A 19,907-nucleotide genomic window follows, 5' to 3' on the forward strand; every position below is an offset into this window, starting at 1 on the left:
TTGATTTGCGCATGTGCACTTTGCTCTGCCCTACTGTGGGCACACCTCGCAAAACATAACTGCGCCTGCACCAGGAAAACACCATTCCAGCTAATAAGCTCCAGTAAAAAGGAGTCGGAGTGATGTTTCCCGGACACATGCGCAGTTATGTTTCGTGCTCTGCCCACAGGAGGGCAGAGAAAGTGCACCTGCGTGAGCGGAAGATGCTAATGCACAGGCGCAAAATATTTCGGCTATGTGGATGACGGCTGGATGTGTCATCCACATCAAAGCCTGAGGACGGCTTTTGGTGGTAAGGAGGCAGCACAGACGCTGAGGACATGACGCGAATCGGACTGGACCAAAAGCATTTACATTCAGAATGGGAGAAAATAAAAAGGTATTTTTGTGGTATACAGGGGTATTAGGGGATGATGGATACAATTGTGTAATATAGTGCAGGCACTCTGAAAGGTGGTGGCATTGGTTCACACACTAAAAAACTGTTGACAGGTTCCCTTTAATGCCTACCAGAAGTAGTATACAGTAAGTACATTTCTTGACAAGAAAAGTGTCGTGCATTGGATTTTCAGATTTGTTTTTAAAAACTGGCATAAAAAGATGCTTTTAATTTAAAACGACAAATGAACAGTGCAAATGAGACCTAATCTATTATCTCCCTTAGCACAGGTTTTCCTGGAATAAGTTTATAAAAAAAATGTCCTCTTATTAAAACTGTCTAAATCTTAAGACAGTGGAAACAGACAAAACAGTCACCCATGCCCCATAGTCATAATGTGCCACATTTTCATTCAGCATGAGCCTCAGTGATAAATTTAGCACATCTAGTCAATTAACATAGGGATACTTAGAACAATTACAGTAAATCTGACCTGGTATTTTAACAAGTGAACTTATTACTAGTAAATACAACCTCACTTACCTACTGAAGCCAGATTCTAACCAAGGACACGCATGCCTCCTCCACCTGAAAACTCCATATAGGAAAGTGAAAAGGCCTGCGAGTGGTTCACAAGTAGGACGAAAATAGTTGCACTAACAATTATGTAAAACGGTCTTTATTTTAGAATATTTTATTTCCTAAAGGACATAAGAATTTCAAATCAAAAACCACTTTCAATGGGAAAAAAGACTTGTTATCCATCTCCCATCTATGTGTGATACAAAATGGCATGTCCTTGTGTTTGTCTGACCCACAATTTCTTTGTATTCAAGGATGTATATTGCTTACAGAAATGCAGCACAGCCATGGGCGTGGCCTGTGCGCCTACGTACGCTAATATCTTCTTTGGCTCCTTGGAGAGATTAATTTTTGGCGACGTGGGGGCGCAGGCCGCTGACCATGTGCTGTACTGGTTTAGATACATAGACGATATCTTTTTTTATGTGGGGAGGGACGGCACAGCAGCTCGAGACATTCATGAGTCCACTGAATTATAATTCTTTTAACATCAGGCTAACATACCAGTATGATTTCCATCGCATTGACCTTCTGAATGTCAGGTGGTAGATTGACAGTGGTCGGCATATCCAGACTGATGTCTTTAGAAAGTCAACTGCAGTTAAAGGGACTCTTGTCACCTGAATTTGGCGGGCTCTGTTAGGGTATGTGCACACGTATTCTAGATCCACTGTGGATTTTTCTGCAGCAGATTTAATAAATCCGCAGTGGAAAACCGGTTTTCCATAGGGGCAGCTGTAAAACCGCTGCAGAGTCCGCAGAAAGTGACATGCTGCGGAATGTAAACCGCTGCGTTTCCGCGCGTTTTTTTTCCGCAGCATGTGCACAGCGTTTTTTTGGTTTCCCATAGGTTTACATTGTACTGTAAACTCATGGGAAACTGCTGCGGACCCACAGCTGCAGAAACGCTGCGGATCCGCAGGCGCACTATGTCCCGGAACACAGCTAAATACTTCCAGGACATAGTGCGCCGGCGCATGCGCACTAATACTTTTCAGCTTTGCCCGCAGTTGGGCAAAGCATACTGCGCATGCGCAAGGCGAGATTGCATTGCGCACGTGTGTACTACGAAGGAAACCGAATCACATTCAAGACAATATTGCGGCCAGCGGGAAAGGAAGGGGTGCATGAAAGAACAGAAAACACCGCCCATCAGATTGTTTACAGAGCCCGCCAAATTCAGGTGACAGGTTCCCTTTAATGCCTTGCTTCATGCTGACTCAGCTCACATTCCAGCTACAATTACGGCCATCTCAGTCGGACAGTTCCTAAGGATGAGGATATGCTCTACTGAAGATAATTTTTTTTCTCTGTCTGCCGACCTTAAAGTACGCTTTGAAACACGTGGTTATAGTCGCATGAGCATCAGACGTGGCTATGACAGGGCCAGGAGGACACCACGAAAGGATCTCCTGTACACTACAAAAAATAGGAGGAAAGGGGGAGTAGAGTGGGGACAAAGTCAAAATGTCTCTCACATTGGTCCGTTTATGACTATATGTTGCAATAAATTTGACTAAGCACTGGTCAATATTGATGACAGAGCCCTTCCTGGGGCCTCCCCTGGGTGACTTGTCGTCCATGACAGCTAGGTCTCCAAATTTGGGTAACTTATTGGTTAGGAGCCACTATATCCCTCACATCACAAACCCATTTGGTACCAGGGGTCCACTTTTGGGGTGTTTTCGATGTGACCACTGCCTTGCGTGCGTGAATGTCCTACGGATCTCAACCTTTGATTAATCTGACAGATCTAAATTCCATATCAGACAGCATATCACATGTGGCACTACCAATGTCATATACTATGCCACGTGTGGATGCTCTCTGATATATATAGGACTAACATCTAGGGAGCTTCAGGTTCGTGTCCGGGAGCACGTCAGGGACATTCGAGCAGCAAGGACGGTGGCTGATCCCTCTGACTTGAAAATGATCCCCCACCACTTCAAACAATTTTACAATTGTGATGCGGGGTCTTTTCGGGTCAGGGGGATTGAGAGTATACATCTGGGAGCTAGGGGGTGGCAACTACAAAAAAAAACCTTAGCACGGCGTGAGGCTAGTTGGATCGTACGCCTTAACACTATGATGCCTAGGGGGTTGAAACGAATCTCTTAGTTTTTTTTCATTTCTGTGAGGTATTCCCTTAGTGTTATTAATGGTATTTCTCCTGCAATGAGCTACTTTTCTCATCCTTTTTTGACCGTATTTGTGGGCAATCCTTTTGGATCCTTTTTATTCTTGTTGGTTTTATTTTTTTCTGATTTAGCTTTATAATTTGTTGTTTATCTTTTCAGTTTTAATATTTACCTTCAAGTCACTGCTGACCTATTTCACACTGTATCATCTGTGGTTGGATTGGACCCTATATCATCTCAAGCGATATTTGAATTCATCAATCGAATATACAGGATTATTTTTTGTTATCCCGTGTACTTATTTATTGTATACTATGTTTCTTGATGAAATTTGAGATCTATATTTGTTACTTTTTAGTATGGTGGCACACTTATTAATCATTGGCTATATCCATCAGCTATTTATCATACTGGTGGCTGTCACAACTTAGTAGTGTCTCCAACACATCTCAGCGGTCGCGCGCATGCAGCTTGTAAATCTGCCTTCTTCTGTGTTGATGCAGTGTCTGTAGTGCCTCCCACACATGACCGGGGGATTTTCGGATTCTTCCTCCCCATGTGCAGTGATGTGTGACGCTGATTTCTAACAGGACCTGGCAATTGTCATGCGCATGCGCCAATGGAACCGTTTTCATTGGTTGAGACAGACCACGTGAGTACTATAAGAAGCGAAACGCACGTTGGGGGCTATTTTGGATCCAACCCAGTGTCTGCCGCCTGCCATATACTGGTAAGCGCTGCTCTTAATGTCCATTTGGCTCTTGCGGTGATATTTATTTGATTGGCGCAAATATCTCATTGAGCAGCTCTCTGCCTCTAGATGTACTGACCAAGCCGGCTACTCACACCGGGTGGTGTGCTCTTTATTTCATCCTTGTGCACTTTATTGATCTTGTACCTTTTGTATTTTACTGTTTAATGTATTGGTAACATAATAAAAGATAACTTTTTTTTATATCTATATACTCCCTTATTCTACTTCTTTGGCATTTAATATGGAGTTGGTGTTTTTTTTCTGGTTTTGGTTTCTTTTGCACTATTTAGTGCTAATTTCCCTATTTGACTAACATGTTACCTGGTGTCGTTGCAGTAAGCCAATAAAGGTATGTCCTTGTGTTTGTCTTTGTAGCAGAAAAATCTTCTACATACAATAGAGGTTGGCAAAAATGAAAATTAATGCTGCAAGAAATTGTCATTTTTTTGGTGTTTTTTCCCCCTAATTTATGACTGTGCAAAATTCCTGAAAGAATTGACACTGCAGATAAAAAAAAGGAGATTTCAGAAATCTCATGCACATTTTCTTTGCTGGTACTGTAAAACTCTGAGTTGTTTTTTTCGCAGGAAAAAAAATCATGGCAAAAGACCACAACACCTGAACAAGCACTTATAAGCAATCTAAGGAGAAATTAAGGATTTGTCTAGTAAGATGCGCCATGTAAGACATACATTTGGAGCAGCACATGACTGCCTGGTCCAGTTTTAATGAGAACCTATCACCTCCTGGAAAACTTGGAAGTAAAAGGAGGTCAAAATATTAAAAAAATTATAAATTTCTCTAATATATAATTAGACCTATACAATACTCTCGTGGGTGATTTCAAAGTTTTTTTTTATTTTAAAAACTTTTTTTATTTACTTTTCTCTGTATTTAATAGTCCCTTTAGGATCATTAAAACTGTGATCACCAATAGCTTATGCTATACATCAGCACCGATATGTATGGCAGTGATTACGATCTCCTACGCCTGTGTTTGGTGTTTATAGGCGTATCGCAATGACAGACCCCAGGCTATCATGACGATTAGGAATGACACGCTCCAGACTGGCATGTATTAAATCCCGCTTTCAGAGGGATTGAGCAGGTGAACAGTCGATGGCTGAGCACCGCTCCACCCATGGCTTTTAGGGTCACATGACTGCTTAATAAATTAGCTGCCATGTGTCGTAAAAAATGTGGGCTTGGCCTGCAAGCCCTCATTCAAAGGCAGGGACATGACATGATGTACGTTATGTCATGATGGGGGTTAAAATCTATGGGGATGTGTGTGTAAAAACAGCTGACACATGTTAGACAAAAATTGATGAACCTTGAAAGGGACTCTGAAGTGCAAAGTCTAACTGATAAATTAAAGAATTTAATAAAATAAGAAATCTACTTGGAAAAAAAAGCAAGCCATGGAAACAATTAGAATGATAGCTGAGGAAAATAAAAATGGTCTGCTCTCAGATCGTAAAACTCAAATGGATGTCTTAAACTCCCTCCTGAAACCTAAAGTACAGGCCCCCATCTCCAATCTTAGTGGTGAGGATCTGGCCACTTATTTTCTAGAAAAAAATCAACCACATCCATCAGGATATCTCAGCCCAATATCCTCAGTGCCTGGATCCCCTTCCCTGCTGCACCTCAAGCTCATTAGACATCTTTGAGCCTGTTTCAGAAGAAGTTTCCAAGCTCCTCACTTCTGCTCGGCCTACAACCTGCAATAGTGACCTCATTCCTTCACCTCTCCTGCAGTCTCTCTCACCAGTGGTCACCTCTCACCTGACTAAAATATTTAACCTCTCTTTCCTCAGGCATCTTTCCCTCATTTAAACATGCCATAATTACCCCTTTACTTAAAAAGCCATCCCTGGACCAGAACTGCACGGCTAACTACAGACCTGTCTCTAACCTTTCCTTCATCTCTAAACTCCTGGAACGCTTGGTCCACTCCCGTCTAATCCACTCTCGGATAACTCTCTTCTTGACCCCTTACAATCTGGTTTCCGCTCTTTACACTCCACTGAAACTGCCCTCACTAAAGTCTCTCATGATCTAATAACAGCTAAATCCAATAGGTCATTGCTCTCTGCCGATTCTCCTGGATCTATCTGCCACATTTGATACTATGGATCACCAGCTCCTTCTCACCATGCTCCGCTCCATAGGCCTCAAGGACACAGCCCTCTCCTGGTTCTCCTCCTACCTCTCTGACCGCTCTTTCACTGTATCTTTTGCCGGCTCCTCTTCCCGTCCCCTTACCATCTGGGTTCCGCAAGGCTCAGTCCTGGGCCCCCTCCTCTTCTCTCTATACACTTCTCTCTATACACTCAGCAGATTTGGGTTCCAGTACCATCTCTATGCTGACGACACCCAATTATACACTTCTTCCCCCGACATCACTCCTACCCCAATTCAAAATACCAAGGATTGTCTGTCTGCTGTCTCTAACGTCATGTCCTCCCTCTATCTGAAACTAAATCTCTCCAAAACGGAACTTCTTCTATTTCTCCCTTCTACTAACCTCACTCTACCCAACATCGAAATTACCCTGGAGGGTTCAACTATAACTCCCAAACAGCATGCCCGCTGTCTTGGGGTCATTTTCGACACCGAGCTTTCCTTTACTCTCTATATCCGATCACTCACTCGCTCCTGTCACCTGCATCTTAAAAACATCTCCAGAATCCGACCTTTTCTCACCTTTGAAACTGCTAAGACTCTTACTGTTGCTCTTATTCATTCTCGTCTGGACTACTGCAACTCTCTTCTGATCAGTCTCCCTCTTTCCAAACTTTCTCCTCTCCAATCCATCTTGAATGCGGCAGCCAGGGTCATATTTCTGTCCAGCTGCTTCACCGATGCCTCCATCTTGTACCAGTCATTACACTGGCTACCCATTCGCTACAGGGTTCAGTATAAACTCATCTCTCTCACCCACAAAGCTCTCCACAGTTCTGCACCGCCTTATATCTCCTCTCTCATCTCCGTCTATCGCCCTACACATGCCCTCCGTTCTACAAATGACCTAAGACTAACATCCCCCATAATCCGAACCTCGCACCTGTCTCCTAGACTTCTCTCGTGCTGCGTCAGCTCTCTGGAATGCACTTCCCCAGACGATCAGACTGATACCTAGCCACGACCTATTCAAGCGCGCTTTAAAAACCAATCTCTTCAAACAAGCCTACCACATCAACTACTCAGTAAACTAACTTTGTCCTGTTCCCTCCTTCCAAATATTATCTGCATGTGAATCTGCACCCTACTATTCATCTGTCTCCACACCCTCCATGCACACGATAACTTGACTATTGCACTTAAACACACGGGCTGATGACCGGATCATGCAGCTTTATATGAAAATCCCTATTATAATTGCCAGACCTGAAATAACAAGCACTTTTCACCTATTGTGTCCCCCCATTTCATTTTAGATTGTAAGCTTGCGAGCAGGGACCTCACCCCTAATGTCACTGTTTAAATCAGGGCTGTGAAGTCAAGAGTCGGTAGAAATGTACCGACTCCAGGTTTAAAAAAAAAATGTATTATTTCATAATTGAACTTTCATATGAATTTTATAAATGTTATTCATATATATGTTCTATCAAACTATGAACAACAGTGATAAGCAGTTCTGCTGGACACACACTGAACGATATCGCTAGCGATCTGTGACGTTGCAGCGTCCTGGCTAGTGATATTGTTCAGTTTGACACGCAGCAGCGATCAGGATCCTGCTGTGATGTCGTTGGTCGCTGCAGAAAGTCCAGCACTATTTCGTCGCTGGATTCCCTGCAGACATCGCTGAATCGACGTGTGTGATGCCGATTCAGCGATGTCTTCACTGGTAACCAGGGTAAACATCGGGTTACTAAGCGCAGGGCCGCGCTTAGTAACCCGATGTTTACCCTGGTTACCAGCATAAAAGTAAAAAAAAAAACAAACACTACATACTTACCTTCGCTGTCTGTCCCCGGCGCTGTGCTTCTCTGCACTGGCTGTGAGCGCCGGTCAGCTGGAAAGCACAGCGGTGACGTCACCGCTCTGCTTTCCGGCCGCTGTGCTCAGTCAGTGCAGGAAAGCAAAGCGCCGGGGACAGACAGCGAAGGTAAGTATGTAGTGTTTGTTTTTTTTACTTTTACGATGGTAACCAGGGTAAACATCTGGTTACTAAGCGCGGCCCTGCGCTTAGTAACCCGATGTTTACCCTGGTTACCGGCATCGTTGGTCGCTGGAGAACTGTCTGTGTGACAGCTCTCCAGCGACCAAACAGCGACGCTGCAGCAATCGACATCGTTGTCGGTATCGCTGCAGCGTCGCTTAGTGTGAAGGTACCTTAACTTCTTGTGTGTCACTGTTCTCCACTGCCCTTATCTAATCTTATACTTGGTTAACCTCATGCTGCCCCAACCCCCCTACTTACAATGTATGAAACTGAAAGTGAAAATGTGTTGCAAATTCTAAAGGTACCGTCACACTGGACGATATCGCTAGCGATCCGTGACGTTGCAGCGTCCTGGCTAGCGATATCGTCCAGTGTGACAGGCAGCAGCGATCAGGCCCCTGCTGTGATATCGCTGGTCGGGGCAGAAAGTCCAGAACTTTGTTTCGTCGCTGGACGTCCCGCTGACATCGCTGAATCGGCGTGTGTGACGCCGATTCAGCGGTCTTCGCTGGTAACCAGGGTAAACATCGGGTTACTAAGCGCAGGGCCGCGCTTAGTAACCCGATGTTTATCCTGGTTACCATCGTAAAAGTAAGAAACACAAACACTACATACTTACCTACCGCTGTCTGTCCCTGGCGCTGGGCTTCTCTGCTCTGGCTGTGAGCGCCGGGCAGCCGGAAAGCAGAGCGGTGACGTCACCGCTGTGCTTTCCGGCCGCTGTGCTCACAGTCAGTGCAGAGAAGCACAGCGCCGGGGACAGACAGCGGTAGGTAAGTATGTAGTGGTTGTTTTTTTTACTTTAGCGATGGTAACCAGGGTAAACATCGGGTTACTAAGCGCGCACCCTGCGCTTAGTAACCCGATGTTTACCCTGGTTACCGGCATCGTTGGTCGCTGGAGAACTGTCTGTGTGACAGCTCTCCAGCGACCAAACAGCGACGCTGCAGCAATCGACATCGTTGTCGGTATCGCTGCAGCGTCGCTTAGTGTGAAGGTACCTTAACTTCTTGTGTGTCACTGTTCTCCACTGCCCTTATCTAATCTTATACTTGGTTAACCTCATGCTGCCCCAACCCCCCTACTTACAATGTATGAAACTGAAAGTGAAAAGTTGGAAACTTGGGCTGAAAGGTGGCAGATGAGGTTTAACAATGATAAATGTAAGGTTATACACATGGGAAGAAGGAATCAATGTCACCATTACACACTGAATGGGAAACCACTGGGTAAATCTGACAGGGAGAAGGACTTGGGGATCCTAGTTAATGATAAACTTACCTGGAGCAGCCAGTGCCAGGCAGCAGCTGCCAAGGCAAACAGGATCATGGGGTGCATTAAAAGAGGTCTGGATACACATGATGAGAGCATTATACTGCCTCTGTACAAATCCCTAGTTAGACCGCACATGGAGTACTGTGTCCAGTTTTGGGCACCGGTGCTCAGGAAGGATATAATGGAACTAGAGAGAGTACAAAGGAGGGCAACAAAATTAATAAAGAGGATGGGAGAACTACAATACCCAGATAGATTAGCGAAATTAGGATTATTTAGTCTAGAAAAAAGACGACTGAGGGGCGATCTAATAACCATGTATAAGTATATAAGGGGACAATACAAATATCTCGCTGAGGATCTGTTTATACCAAGGAAGGTGACGGGCACAAGGGGGCATTCTTTGCGTCTGGAGGAGAGAAGGTTTTTCCACCAACATAGAAGAGGATTCTTTACTGTTAGGGCAGTGAGAATCTGGAATTGCTTGCCTGAGGAGGTGGTGATGGCGAACTCAGTCGAGGGGTTCAAGAGAGGCCTGGATGTCTTCCTGGAGCAGAACAATATTGTATCATACAATTATTAGGTTCTGTAGAAGGACGTAGATCTGGGGATTTATTATGATGGAATATAGGCTGAACTGGATGGACAAATGTCTTTTTTCGGCCTTACTAACTATGTTACTATGTTGCAAATTCTAAAGGTACCGTCACACTGGACGATATCGCTAGCGATCCGTGACGTTGCAGCGTCCTGGCTAGCGATATCGTCCAGTGTGACAGGCAGCAGCGATCAGGCCCCTGCTGTGATATCGCTGGTCGGGGCAGAAAGTCCAGAACTTTGTTTCGTCGCTGGACGTCCCGCTGACATCGGCGTGTGTGACGCCGATTCAGCGATGTCTTCGCTGGTAACCAGGGTAAACATCGGGTTACTAAGCGCAGGGCCGCGCTTAGTAACCCGATGTTTACCCTGGTTACCATCGTAAAAGTAAAAAAAACAAACACTACATACTTACCTACCGCTGTCTGTCCCTGGCGCTGGGCTTCTCTGCTCTGGCTGTGAGCGCCGGGCAGCCGGAAAGCAGAGCGGTGACGTCACCGCTGTGCTTTCCGGCCGCTGTGCTCACAGTCAGTGCAGAGAAGCACAGCGCCGGGGACAGACAGCGGTAGGTAAGTATGTAGTGGTTGTTTTTTTTACTTTAGCGATGGTAACCAGGGTAAACATCGGGTTACTAAGCGCGCACCCTGCGCTTAGTAACCCGATGTTTACCCTGGTTACCGGCATCGTTGGTCGCTGGAGAGCGGTCTGTGTGACAGCTCTCCAGCGACCAAACAGCGACGCTGCAGTGATCGACATCGTTGTCGGTATCGCTGCAGCGTCGCTTAGTGTGACGGTACCTTTAGTAGTAAAGCTTCTCCTCTAGACTAGATGTTTGGTGTGCGTCTTCCAAGCATCTCACAGCTGCCACTCAGAAGAAGACTGTAAGAAGTATTATCCATTCAACAAACTTTGCATCAGTTAACTGTGAGTACATGAGGATTGGAATAATAGAATTTAATTTAGAAAAATATTTGGATCACAAGGACTGTGCAAAGCGTTCCCGCATAGAAGAGTCATCCCCATCAAAGAACACAGCCAGTACATTTCAGCAGAATTTTTCATGTGCACTAAAAGAAATTGAGAAATTTGACCGTTCATCAAAAATAACAGTGCAACAAGCGATTCCTCTGTATCCTGACATTGTCAGAGATGTTGCCCGAGTGGTTACGGCTTTGCCACCAACCCAAGTTAGTGTAGAGAGGTTGTTCTCTGCTCTCAAAATAATTAGATCAGATTTGAGGGCATCCATGAAGGAGGATCTGACAGAGGCAATACTTTTTCTGAGGACAAATTTATAGATTTCTTCTTATTAACTGCATAACAGTGTTTATTGCATATTTACTTACAAGAGTTTAGAAAAGTTTATAAAAGTTATTTGCTATATTCTAATAAATATAGTTTTTGCTCTAACTGGTCTAATTACTTATATGATGGTGAGAAACTGAATAAACACGATGTTAATATTTGACAACAGTAAATTTATTGTTACGAATTGGCCATTTATGAAGGAGTCGGAACCTGATAAAATCCAGGAGTCAGAGTCGCAACCGTGGCTTACAGACTTCAAAGCCCTGGTTTAAATTGTCTTAACTTGTACTGAATTTATTGTCTACATGTCCCCGCTTAATTGTAAAGTGCTGCGGAATATGTTGGCGCTATATAAATAAAAATTATTATGTGTGAACGTAGCCCAATTCAGCGATAATAGCCCTGGTCACCAAAACCAGGGAGACTGGAGTTGACCTTTCCACGGTCTCACTATTTTGACAGCTGTGAGACTTCAAGCTTCTGAACTGGAAGATACCACTGGGAGGGGCGACTGGATGTTTAGAGCATGGAAACACTGGTTGTTATACAAGAATAAGGCCGGGGTCAGACCTAACGTATAAAAATATGGTCCGTTTTTTACGGCCAAGATACGCAGAAAAGTTCCTGAACAGTGATCCGTATTCAATGCGAGGATGCGATTTTTTTTCTCTCCAAAAAGTATGTGTGTCATCTGTATGGCGAGATTTTCTCACCGGCTTGCAAAATGGACATATAATGGATCCATGGGCTCAAATGTTCGTGAAAACATATATACAGTCTATATATATATACCGTATATATATTTTTTAAATACAGAGCTAGATAGCATAAAAGCCGGTAATTCAATTGTCAGCTTTTGCTATCTCCTTACGAAACCCGACAGGATATGAGACATGGTTTACATACAGTAATATTTTTACATATTCCTCACTAATAATGTTAGGTGTGTGGGTGTGTGTGTAAAATTTGGGAGCTCTAGGTGTTAAAATAAAGGGTTAAATCACAGAAAAACTGGTGTGAGCTCCCGCGCAATTTTCTCTGCCAGAGTGGGAAAGCCAGTAACTGAGGGCAGATATTAATAGCCTAGAGAGGGACCATGGTTATTCCCCCCCCCATCCCTCCCCGCTAAAAACATCTGCCCCCAGCCACCCCAGAAACGGCACATCTGTAACATGCGTCTATTCTGGGACTTAGACACTCTTCCCGCTCCCCTGTAGCGGTGGGATATGGGGTAATAAGTAGTGATGAGCGAGTGTACTCGTTGCTCGGGTTTTCCCGAGCACGCTCAGGTGACCTCCAAGTATTGATGACTGCTCGGAGATTGTTTTCATCGCGGCAGCTGAATGATTTACAGCTACTAGCCAGCCTGAGTACATGTGGGGGTTGCCTGGTTGCTAGGGTACGTGCACGTGACTGCAATTTCGCACATCTCGAAAAGCATTAAGCTACTTACTGGTAGCAGCATTTTTCGGAGGCCCATGACAGCACTACGAGAGAGGGGATCCGCCCTTCAGGAACAGGAAACCTACAGATACAAAAGGGCGGCACCTCTCCCCCTGCATCAGTTGTATATTAGAGCCTGAGAGGACTACCGCGGTTAGTAGCACACAAACATACATTATATACAGTTTATGTACAAAAATAATCCATCATATTGAACTATATACCACACGTGAGATCTATCTATCTCATTATATACATTATAGGAAGTGCAACCCCCACGTGAATAGGGAGGGAACTAAGGGTGCTGTCATGGGCCTCCGAAAAATGCTGCTACCAGTAAGTAGCTTAATGCTTTATTCGGACTCCCATGACAGCACTACGAGAGAATTACAGAGATGTAAACTACCTTAGGGAGGGACTATAGCCTGTAGCACCCTTAACCCGAAGGTGAGATCAGAAGAGAACCCCAAGTCCAACCTATAGTGCTTGAAAAAGGTGGAAGGGGATGACCACGTAGCCGCCTTACATATCTGGTCGATGGAAACTCCAGATCTTTCAGCCCAGGATGTAGCCATGGCCCGGGTGGAATGTGCCCTCAGATTCTGCGGAACAGGACCTCCACCTGCAGTATAAGCCAGAGAGATAGCCTCCCTAATCCACTTCGCTAACGTGCACTTTGACACTCTAAGACCCTTCCTGGGACCTTGGAAGGATAGAAACAAAGCCTCCTCTCTCTTCCAAGCATCAGTGACTGAAATATATTCTAAGAGACATCTCCTAACATCTAACGTATGGAGTAACTGTTCTTTGGAATTAGAAGGATTAGGGAGAAATGATGGTAGAACTATCTCCTGAGATCTATGAAAATCTGAGACCACCTTAGGTAAATAAGCTGGATCTGGTCTGAGGACTACTCTGTCCTGTAGAAACTCTGTATAGGGGGACAGCCTAGAAAGAGCCTGTATGTCTCCTACCCTACGAGGAGATGTAATTGCCACCAAAAATGCTGTTTTGAGGGATAGTAATTTAAGTGAGGCTGAATGTAAAGGCTCAAACGGTTCTTTAGTCAAAGCAGAGAGGACTAGATTGAGATCCCAAGGCATTGACCTATTCCTGTGTATAGGTCTGGACCTACTAGCTGCTTTGATGAACCTTGATACCCAATAATTACCAGCAATGTTACAAGAAAATAGGGCCCCTAGGGCTGAGACTTGTACTTTTAGCGTACTCGTGGATAGATTTAGCTCTAGCCCTCTCTGCAGGAATTCTAGAATCTGGTTAATTGGTAAACCCTCTTCGATATTAAAATTTGAAGAGGCCAGAAACTTCCTCCAAGTTCTAGAGTAGATCTTAGTTGTTATGAGTTTTCTACTCTTCATAAGGGTATCAATGAGATTTGGAGAAAATCCTCTGTTTTTTAACAGTGACCTCTCAAAGACCATGCCGTCAAATGGAGACCCTTCACTTGTGGATGGTTGATCGGACCTTGATGAAGTAGGTCCGGGATGTCCGGCAGTACCCAGGGGTCTTCCACCGACATGGTCCTGAGCCAGGAGAACCAAGCTCTTCGGGGCCAGAACGGAGCGATCAGTATGATTCTCGCTTGATCTTCCCTTATCTTTCTGACCACCAGAGGCAACAGGTTTAGCGGGGGGAACGCATATGCCAATCGGAAATCCCATCTGATCAGGAAGGCATCCACTGCCAGCGGATATTCCCTGGGATTCAAGGAACAGAATATTTTCGTTTTTCTGTTGTCCTTGCTGGCAAATAAGTCCACCTCTGGATGACCCCACCTGCGGACAATTTGGTTGAAGATTTTTGAGTTCAGAGACCATTCTCCTTGTCTTAAGGTGTTTCGACTTAGAAAGTCCGCCCTTATATTTTCCTTCCCTTTTATATGCACTGCTGTTAAAGATAGAAAATGGTCTTCCGCTATCCGGAGCAGGCGGTCCGCTATTTCCATCAGGAACTCGGAGCGTGTTCCACCTTGGTGATTCACGTAGGCCACTGCCACCTGGTTGTCGGAGAGGATTTTGACATGGTGACCCTGTAGATACACGAGGAGTTCCTTAATTGAGAATTCAATTGCCATCAACTCCTTCTGATTGGAAGAGGCTGACATTTGGGGGTCCCATAGACCCTGGACTACCACGTCACCCATGTGTGCCCCCCACCCCGTGGGGCTGGCGTCTGTTGTGATTACCCGAGTCACCTGAGTCACCCAGGGAACTCCTGCTGACAGATTGTCTTCCTCTAGCCACCATCTAAGAGATGTAAGAACCCCTGGACTCAATGTCATCTGACCCTGCAAGGAACCCTGTAAGACCCTATCATAATGTAGTACGTCAAACTGTAAAGGCCTGGAGTGGAACTGGGCCCAACGGACGGCGGGGATACAGGAAGTTAGGGAACCTAACAAAGACATAGCCTGTCTAAGGGTCATGGATGGTTTATTAATTGCTTTTAACACCTGTTGTTGGATATGAAGCAATTTATCAGGCGGAAGACAGCATTGTTGGGACTCGGAATTTAACAGCAGCCCTAGGAACCTCTGGGTCTTTAGGGGTTGCAATCGGGATTTATCATAATTTATGATCCAGCCCAGATTTTCCAGTTTAAATATAGCTGTTTTAACCTGAGCCAGGCAATGGTCTACTGAGTTCCCCACTATTAGGAAATCATCCAGATAAGGAACAATGAGAATATCGGATTCACGTAAGTGCGCCATAACCTCCGCAACTACTTTAGTAAATACCCGGGGAGACGTTGAGAGGCCGAAGGGAAGGGCTCTAAATTGAAAATGGCGAACAATACCTCCCATAGACACCGCCACACGTAGAAACTTCTGGAAGTTTTCGTGGATAGGAACATGATAGTATGCATCCTTTAAGTCCACAACTACCATGAAGCAGTGTTTAAACAACATCTTTATTGCAGAACTGATTGACTCCATTTTAAACGTGTTATTAACCAGGTATTCATTAAGGGATTTAAGATTGATAATAGTCCTGAACGACTTGTCTGGTTTTTGAATCAAAAAAAGAGGAGAGTAGAATCCTCTTCCTCTCTCTGACTCCGGAACCTCAATCAGTACATTTTTACGGCATAAAGTCATGACCTCTGACTCTAAGGCCGTCTGCTCAATAGTGGAGGAACGCAAGGGGGTTAACATAAACTTATCACGAGGCCAATGAACAAATTCCAATTTTAGGCCTTCCGATACAATACCTCGGACCCAGACACTATTCGTGATGTTAGTCCAAGCGGAAGAGAAGGTTGACAATCTCCCTCCCACAGGGATTGCTAGTCATTGGTCTGGTTTCTTACGTTCTTTTGAGGAACGGCGAAACATGTAACCCGTACCTCTCCTGCGTCTATCCTCCCATCTAAAATTTTCTCTAGAGGGTGAGGATGCGCGCTTCCTTCCACGACCAAATCTCCTTCTGTTAAATGGACGCCGGTAAGAAGCTGATGACAAATTAGGAAATTTCTTCTTATCATCTCCAGCCTTTTCGAGCAGCTCATCCAAGGTTGGCCCAAAGAGATATTCCCCTTTACATGGGATAGCGCATAATTTGGATCTTGACTGGATATCCCCCGACCAACACTTCAACCATAAGGCTCTACGAGCCGCGTTGGAGAGTCCTGCTGCTCTGGCCGCCATTCTGACCGAGTCCACTGACGCGTCCGACAAGAAAGCCGCAGCATCCTGAATCACTGGAAGCGCACCTAGAATAGAATTCCTGGAGGCGCCTTCTTTAAGCTGGGATTCCAACTGTTCCAACCAGACCATTAGGGATCTGGCTGTACAAGTCGCAGCCACTGCTGGCCTCAAGGATCCGGCTGCCATCTCCCACGTACCCTTAAGGAAGATCTCCGCCTTCCTGTCAAGAGGGTCTTTAAGGGACCCCATGTCCTCGAAAGGTAAAGCTGCTTTCTTAGATGCCTTCGCCACCGCCGCATCTAATTTAGGGGCCTTGTCCCAGGTATCCACATCCGTATCTTCAAAGGGATACCTGCGCTTTAAAGCCGGTGGCAAAGAACCTTTCTTCTCCGGTTTTTTCCATTCCCGGAGAATCAGGTCTTGAATCTTATCAATCACCGGGAAGGATCTGCGTTTCTTGTGTTCCAAGCCGCTGAACATTAGCTCCTGACGGGAAAGCTGAGTCTTAGGCTCTTCTAGGCCCATCGTACCTCTGACCGACTTGACTAACTTATCCACCCGGTCCAGAGGCAGACAGAATCGGCCAGATTCCTCTTCTGATGACGAGGAAGAGAGATTTGAGCGATAAGAACCTTCCTCTTTATCTTCCTCTGACGAATCAGAGATCACCGAGGCTCTCTGTTTTGAACTTCCCGCCTGGGACATAGACCGCAGGGATTCCCTTACTTCTGTACGGATCATCTCACGCAGATTAGCCGTAGAAGCAGATTCTTCCGCTACCTAGGGGAGGACAATAAGGGAGATACCATCTATCTAGCCTGATGTCACTCAACCCTTCCACTCCTGTAAACCTCACCGTCTGTTGTATACAGGAGGCACACAATTTTTTAGGGTAGGAATCTGGTAAGGGAACTTCACATAGGGCACACTCCTTATGTTTCGACTTTGCACTTCTCTTCCCCTAGAATGACAAAGTATAAGGGGCCCGCGTCACTGAGTGAACACTCACGTAGATCACTTACCAGTGTACGTGAAAGAGAAAGGTACCGGAACACGAGGGGGCTCCTTGCCAGTCGAAGCTCTAGATCCTTGCCTGGACGAGCTTTTACGGCTGGACTGGTCACTTCTGATATCCTTTCCCACGGCTTCCTGCCGTACTTTATCCAGAAGTTGAGGCTGCTGCTCACCATCATCTGCCATGATGAAGCTGTGGCCAAAAGCAGGGTTCTATCGCCAACACCTGCTTATATCCCCCTGTATTCCGGTCAGCAGGCCATCTGGCGTGTCCCCATTGGTTCCTGATGATCAGGCTGCAGCTGGGAGGTTAGCGGTGGTAGTACAGAAGAACCGGCGACCGGACCATGGGCGCCGCCATCTTGGAAGGACCGCGCATGCGCAGTCAACCCGCAAACCGGAAGCGCCTGCCGGCTCCACCCCCGGCGCCCCAGCGTTCCGGAAACGCTCAGTGAGCGATGCAGGACGCCGGGAATGCCCAGCAGTGCTCCGGACGGCGCCCACTTCCGACGCCGCAACCACACCACCGCACCTCACTGCCGCCGTCTGCTCAGGGGGGGGGAAATGAAACTTACCAACGCCGGCTTCCGGAGACAAGGAATCCTCCGGACCCTGCTCCCTGCTGCCAACGCCACTGACGTGCAGTCCAGCCTGGACCACCGTGGCGTCTCCAGGACTTTCCGCACCGGTCGAGGTAGGAGACCCCCCCGCTACCAGATTCGACCGGCCGGCCTGGGCTCCTTACGAGATGAAATCTGTAGGATCCTGTCCCTCCAGGAACAGGAAACCAACTGATGCAGGGGGAGAGGTGCCGCCCTTTTGTATCTGTAGGTTTCCTGTTCCTGAAGGGCGGATCCCCTCTCTCGTAGTGCTGTCATGGGAGTCCGAATAAAGATGAGTTTTCCCAAGAGTTTGTCCTGAAGCATCCATTTGGTAATTTCCTGAGCCCATGTCTGTCTTTCTTAGACTGGCAGCATTTTTTTTATTTTTTCTCTCTCATACTTTGTGGGAAGTCTTAAAAATGCTAAATAATAATAAAAAACCACCATTGCGTCTTTTGAGCCTTTCCATTGAATTTCATTGCAGAAAATGACTGAATGGTTAAGGGCACTCTTAGCTGTTTGGAGTCTTTTGTGTGAGTAATGATAAGTAATGGAATGGACAGCCTTTTGAAAATCCTTGACAGCATGTTTAATAAAATACTCCACAGAATAAAGAGCTGCTTTTACCAAAATAAGTACATATAACACTATTTGCTTGCTGTTTTTTTACTTCATTCCCACTTTATATGGAAACCACTTAAAAAAATAAAATAGAATAAAATAAATTTATAATATACAATTTAAGTTTATACCAGAATAAAAAGAAAACAGTTGCATTTATTTTGCACATTAGAAGATCACATACTTTATACTCAAAAAAAAAAAAAAAAAAGGAACGCTCTCATTGTGCCTTTTAAAATAAACCTTATCACAGCATAGTAAAATAAGAAAACATTAATTTAAAGGTATCGTCTACAGCTAGCAGCTCCACATCTGCATGCCGTTCTCACTCGCTTCTTAGCTGGACTCAATTCAATAGAATCTGTGCTGAGGTCTCCTGAACCTGCAACCAAAAAAGTACAGGTTAAATCACATCTACTTTAACAGTTGCATCTGTCAACAGAGAAGAAAATACAAGTATCTACCACATGCCTTATGGTCACTGTAAGAAGATTACATCACCTATTTCCAAAATGAAGTAGCTCTATAGTGCACAGATATTTATTAGAATCAATGAAGCACATCTGAGCCCTTTTGTTCTAGTAATACACAGAGGTTTATGATCAGACACTTCACTAATGTGATCACATTGACTAGGTTTCTCCTTTTAAATCCCTTTCACCATGGATTAAAATGGTCAACTAGAGGATAGAGTTTATAGCAATATACTGTACTTAATAAACAGTTATCAGCTCTATATTAAAATGTTAAGAGGAGTCAAATTATAGAATGAAACATCTCATAAATCTAAATACATTCAGCTTAAGCCCACCCAGCCTGACCACTAGTAAAGAGCAGTGTGAGATCTCTGTGGCAGTACAGACACTGAGGAGCTGTCAGTCAAGCAAGGAGGGCAGAGATTGAGTTAAAGGGAACCTGTCACCCCCCAAAATCAAAGGTGAGCTGAGCCCACTGGCATCAGGGGCTTATCTACAGCATTCTGGAATGCTGTAGATAAGCCCCCGATGTATCCTGAAAGATGAGAAAAAGAGGTTAGATTATACTCACCCAGGGGCGGTCCCGGTTCTGTTCCGGTCCGATGGGCGTCGCGGTCCAGTCCAGGGCCTCCCATCTTCTTACGATGACGTCCTCTTCTTGTCTTCACGCTGCGGCTCCGGCGTACTTTGTCTGCCCTGTTGAGGACAGAGCAAAGTACTGCAGTGCGCAGGTGCTGAGAAAGGTCAGAGAGGCCCAGCGCCTGCACACTGCAGTACTTTGATCTGCCCTCAACAGGGCAGACAAAGTACGTCGGAGCCGGAGCTGCAGCGTGAAGACAAGAAAAGGATGTCATCATAAGAAGATAGGAGGCCC

General features: G+C 45.4%; 1 protein-coding gene across 2 annotated transcripts in view; it reads right to left on the minus strand.

The window, feature by feature from the left end:
* Nucleotides 1–18,501: 18,501 nt before the first annotated feature.
* Nucleotides 18,502–19,907, minus strand: part of SUV39H2 (SUV39H2 histone lysine methyltransferase) — a 71,459-nt gene continuing 70,053 nt past the window's right edge. For both annotated transcript variants that reach the window (XM_069765171.1, XM_069765172.1), the window contains exon 6: nucleotides 18,502–18,939. In XM_069765171.1, the coding sequence (XP_069621272.1) occupies nucleotides 18,836–18,939 (104 nt within the window). In that variant the 3' untranslated portion in view covers nucleotides 18,502–18,835. The remainder of the gene's footprint in view (nucleotides 18,940–19,907) is intronic.

The sequence above is a fragment of the Ranitomeya imitator genome, chromosome 4 (assembly GCF_032444005.1).
Source record: "Ranitomeya imitator isolate aRanImi1 chromosome 4, aRanImi1.pri, whole genome shotgun sequence".
Taxonomy (NCBI): domain Eukaryota; kingdom Metazoa; phylum Chordata; class Amphibia; order Anura; family Dendrobatidae; genus Ranitomeya; species Ranitomeya imitator.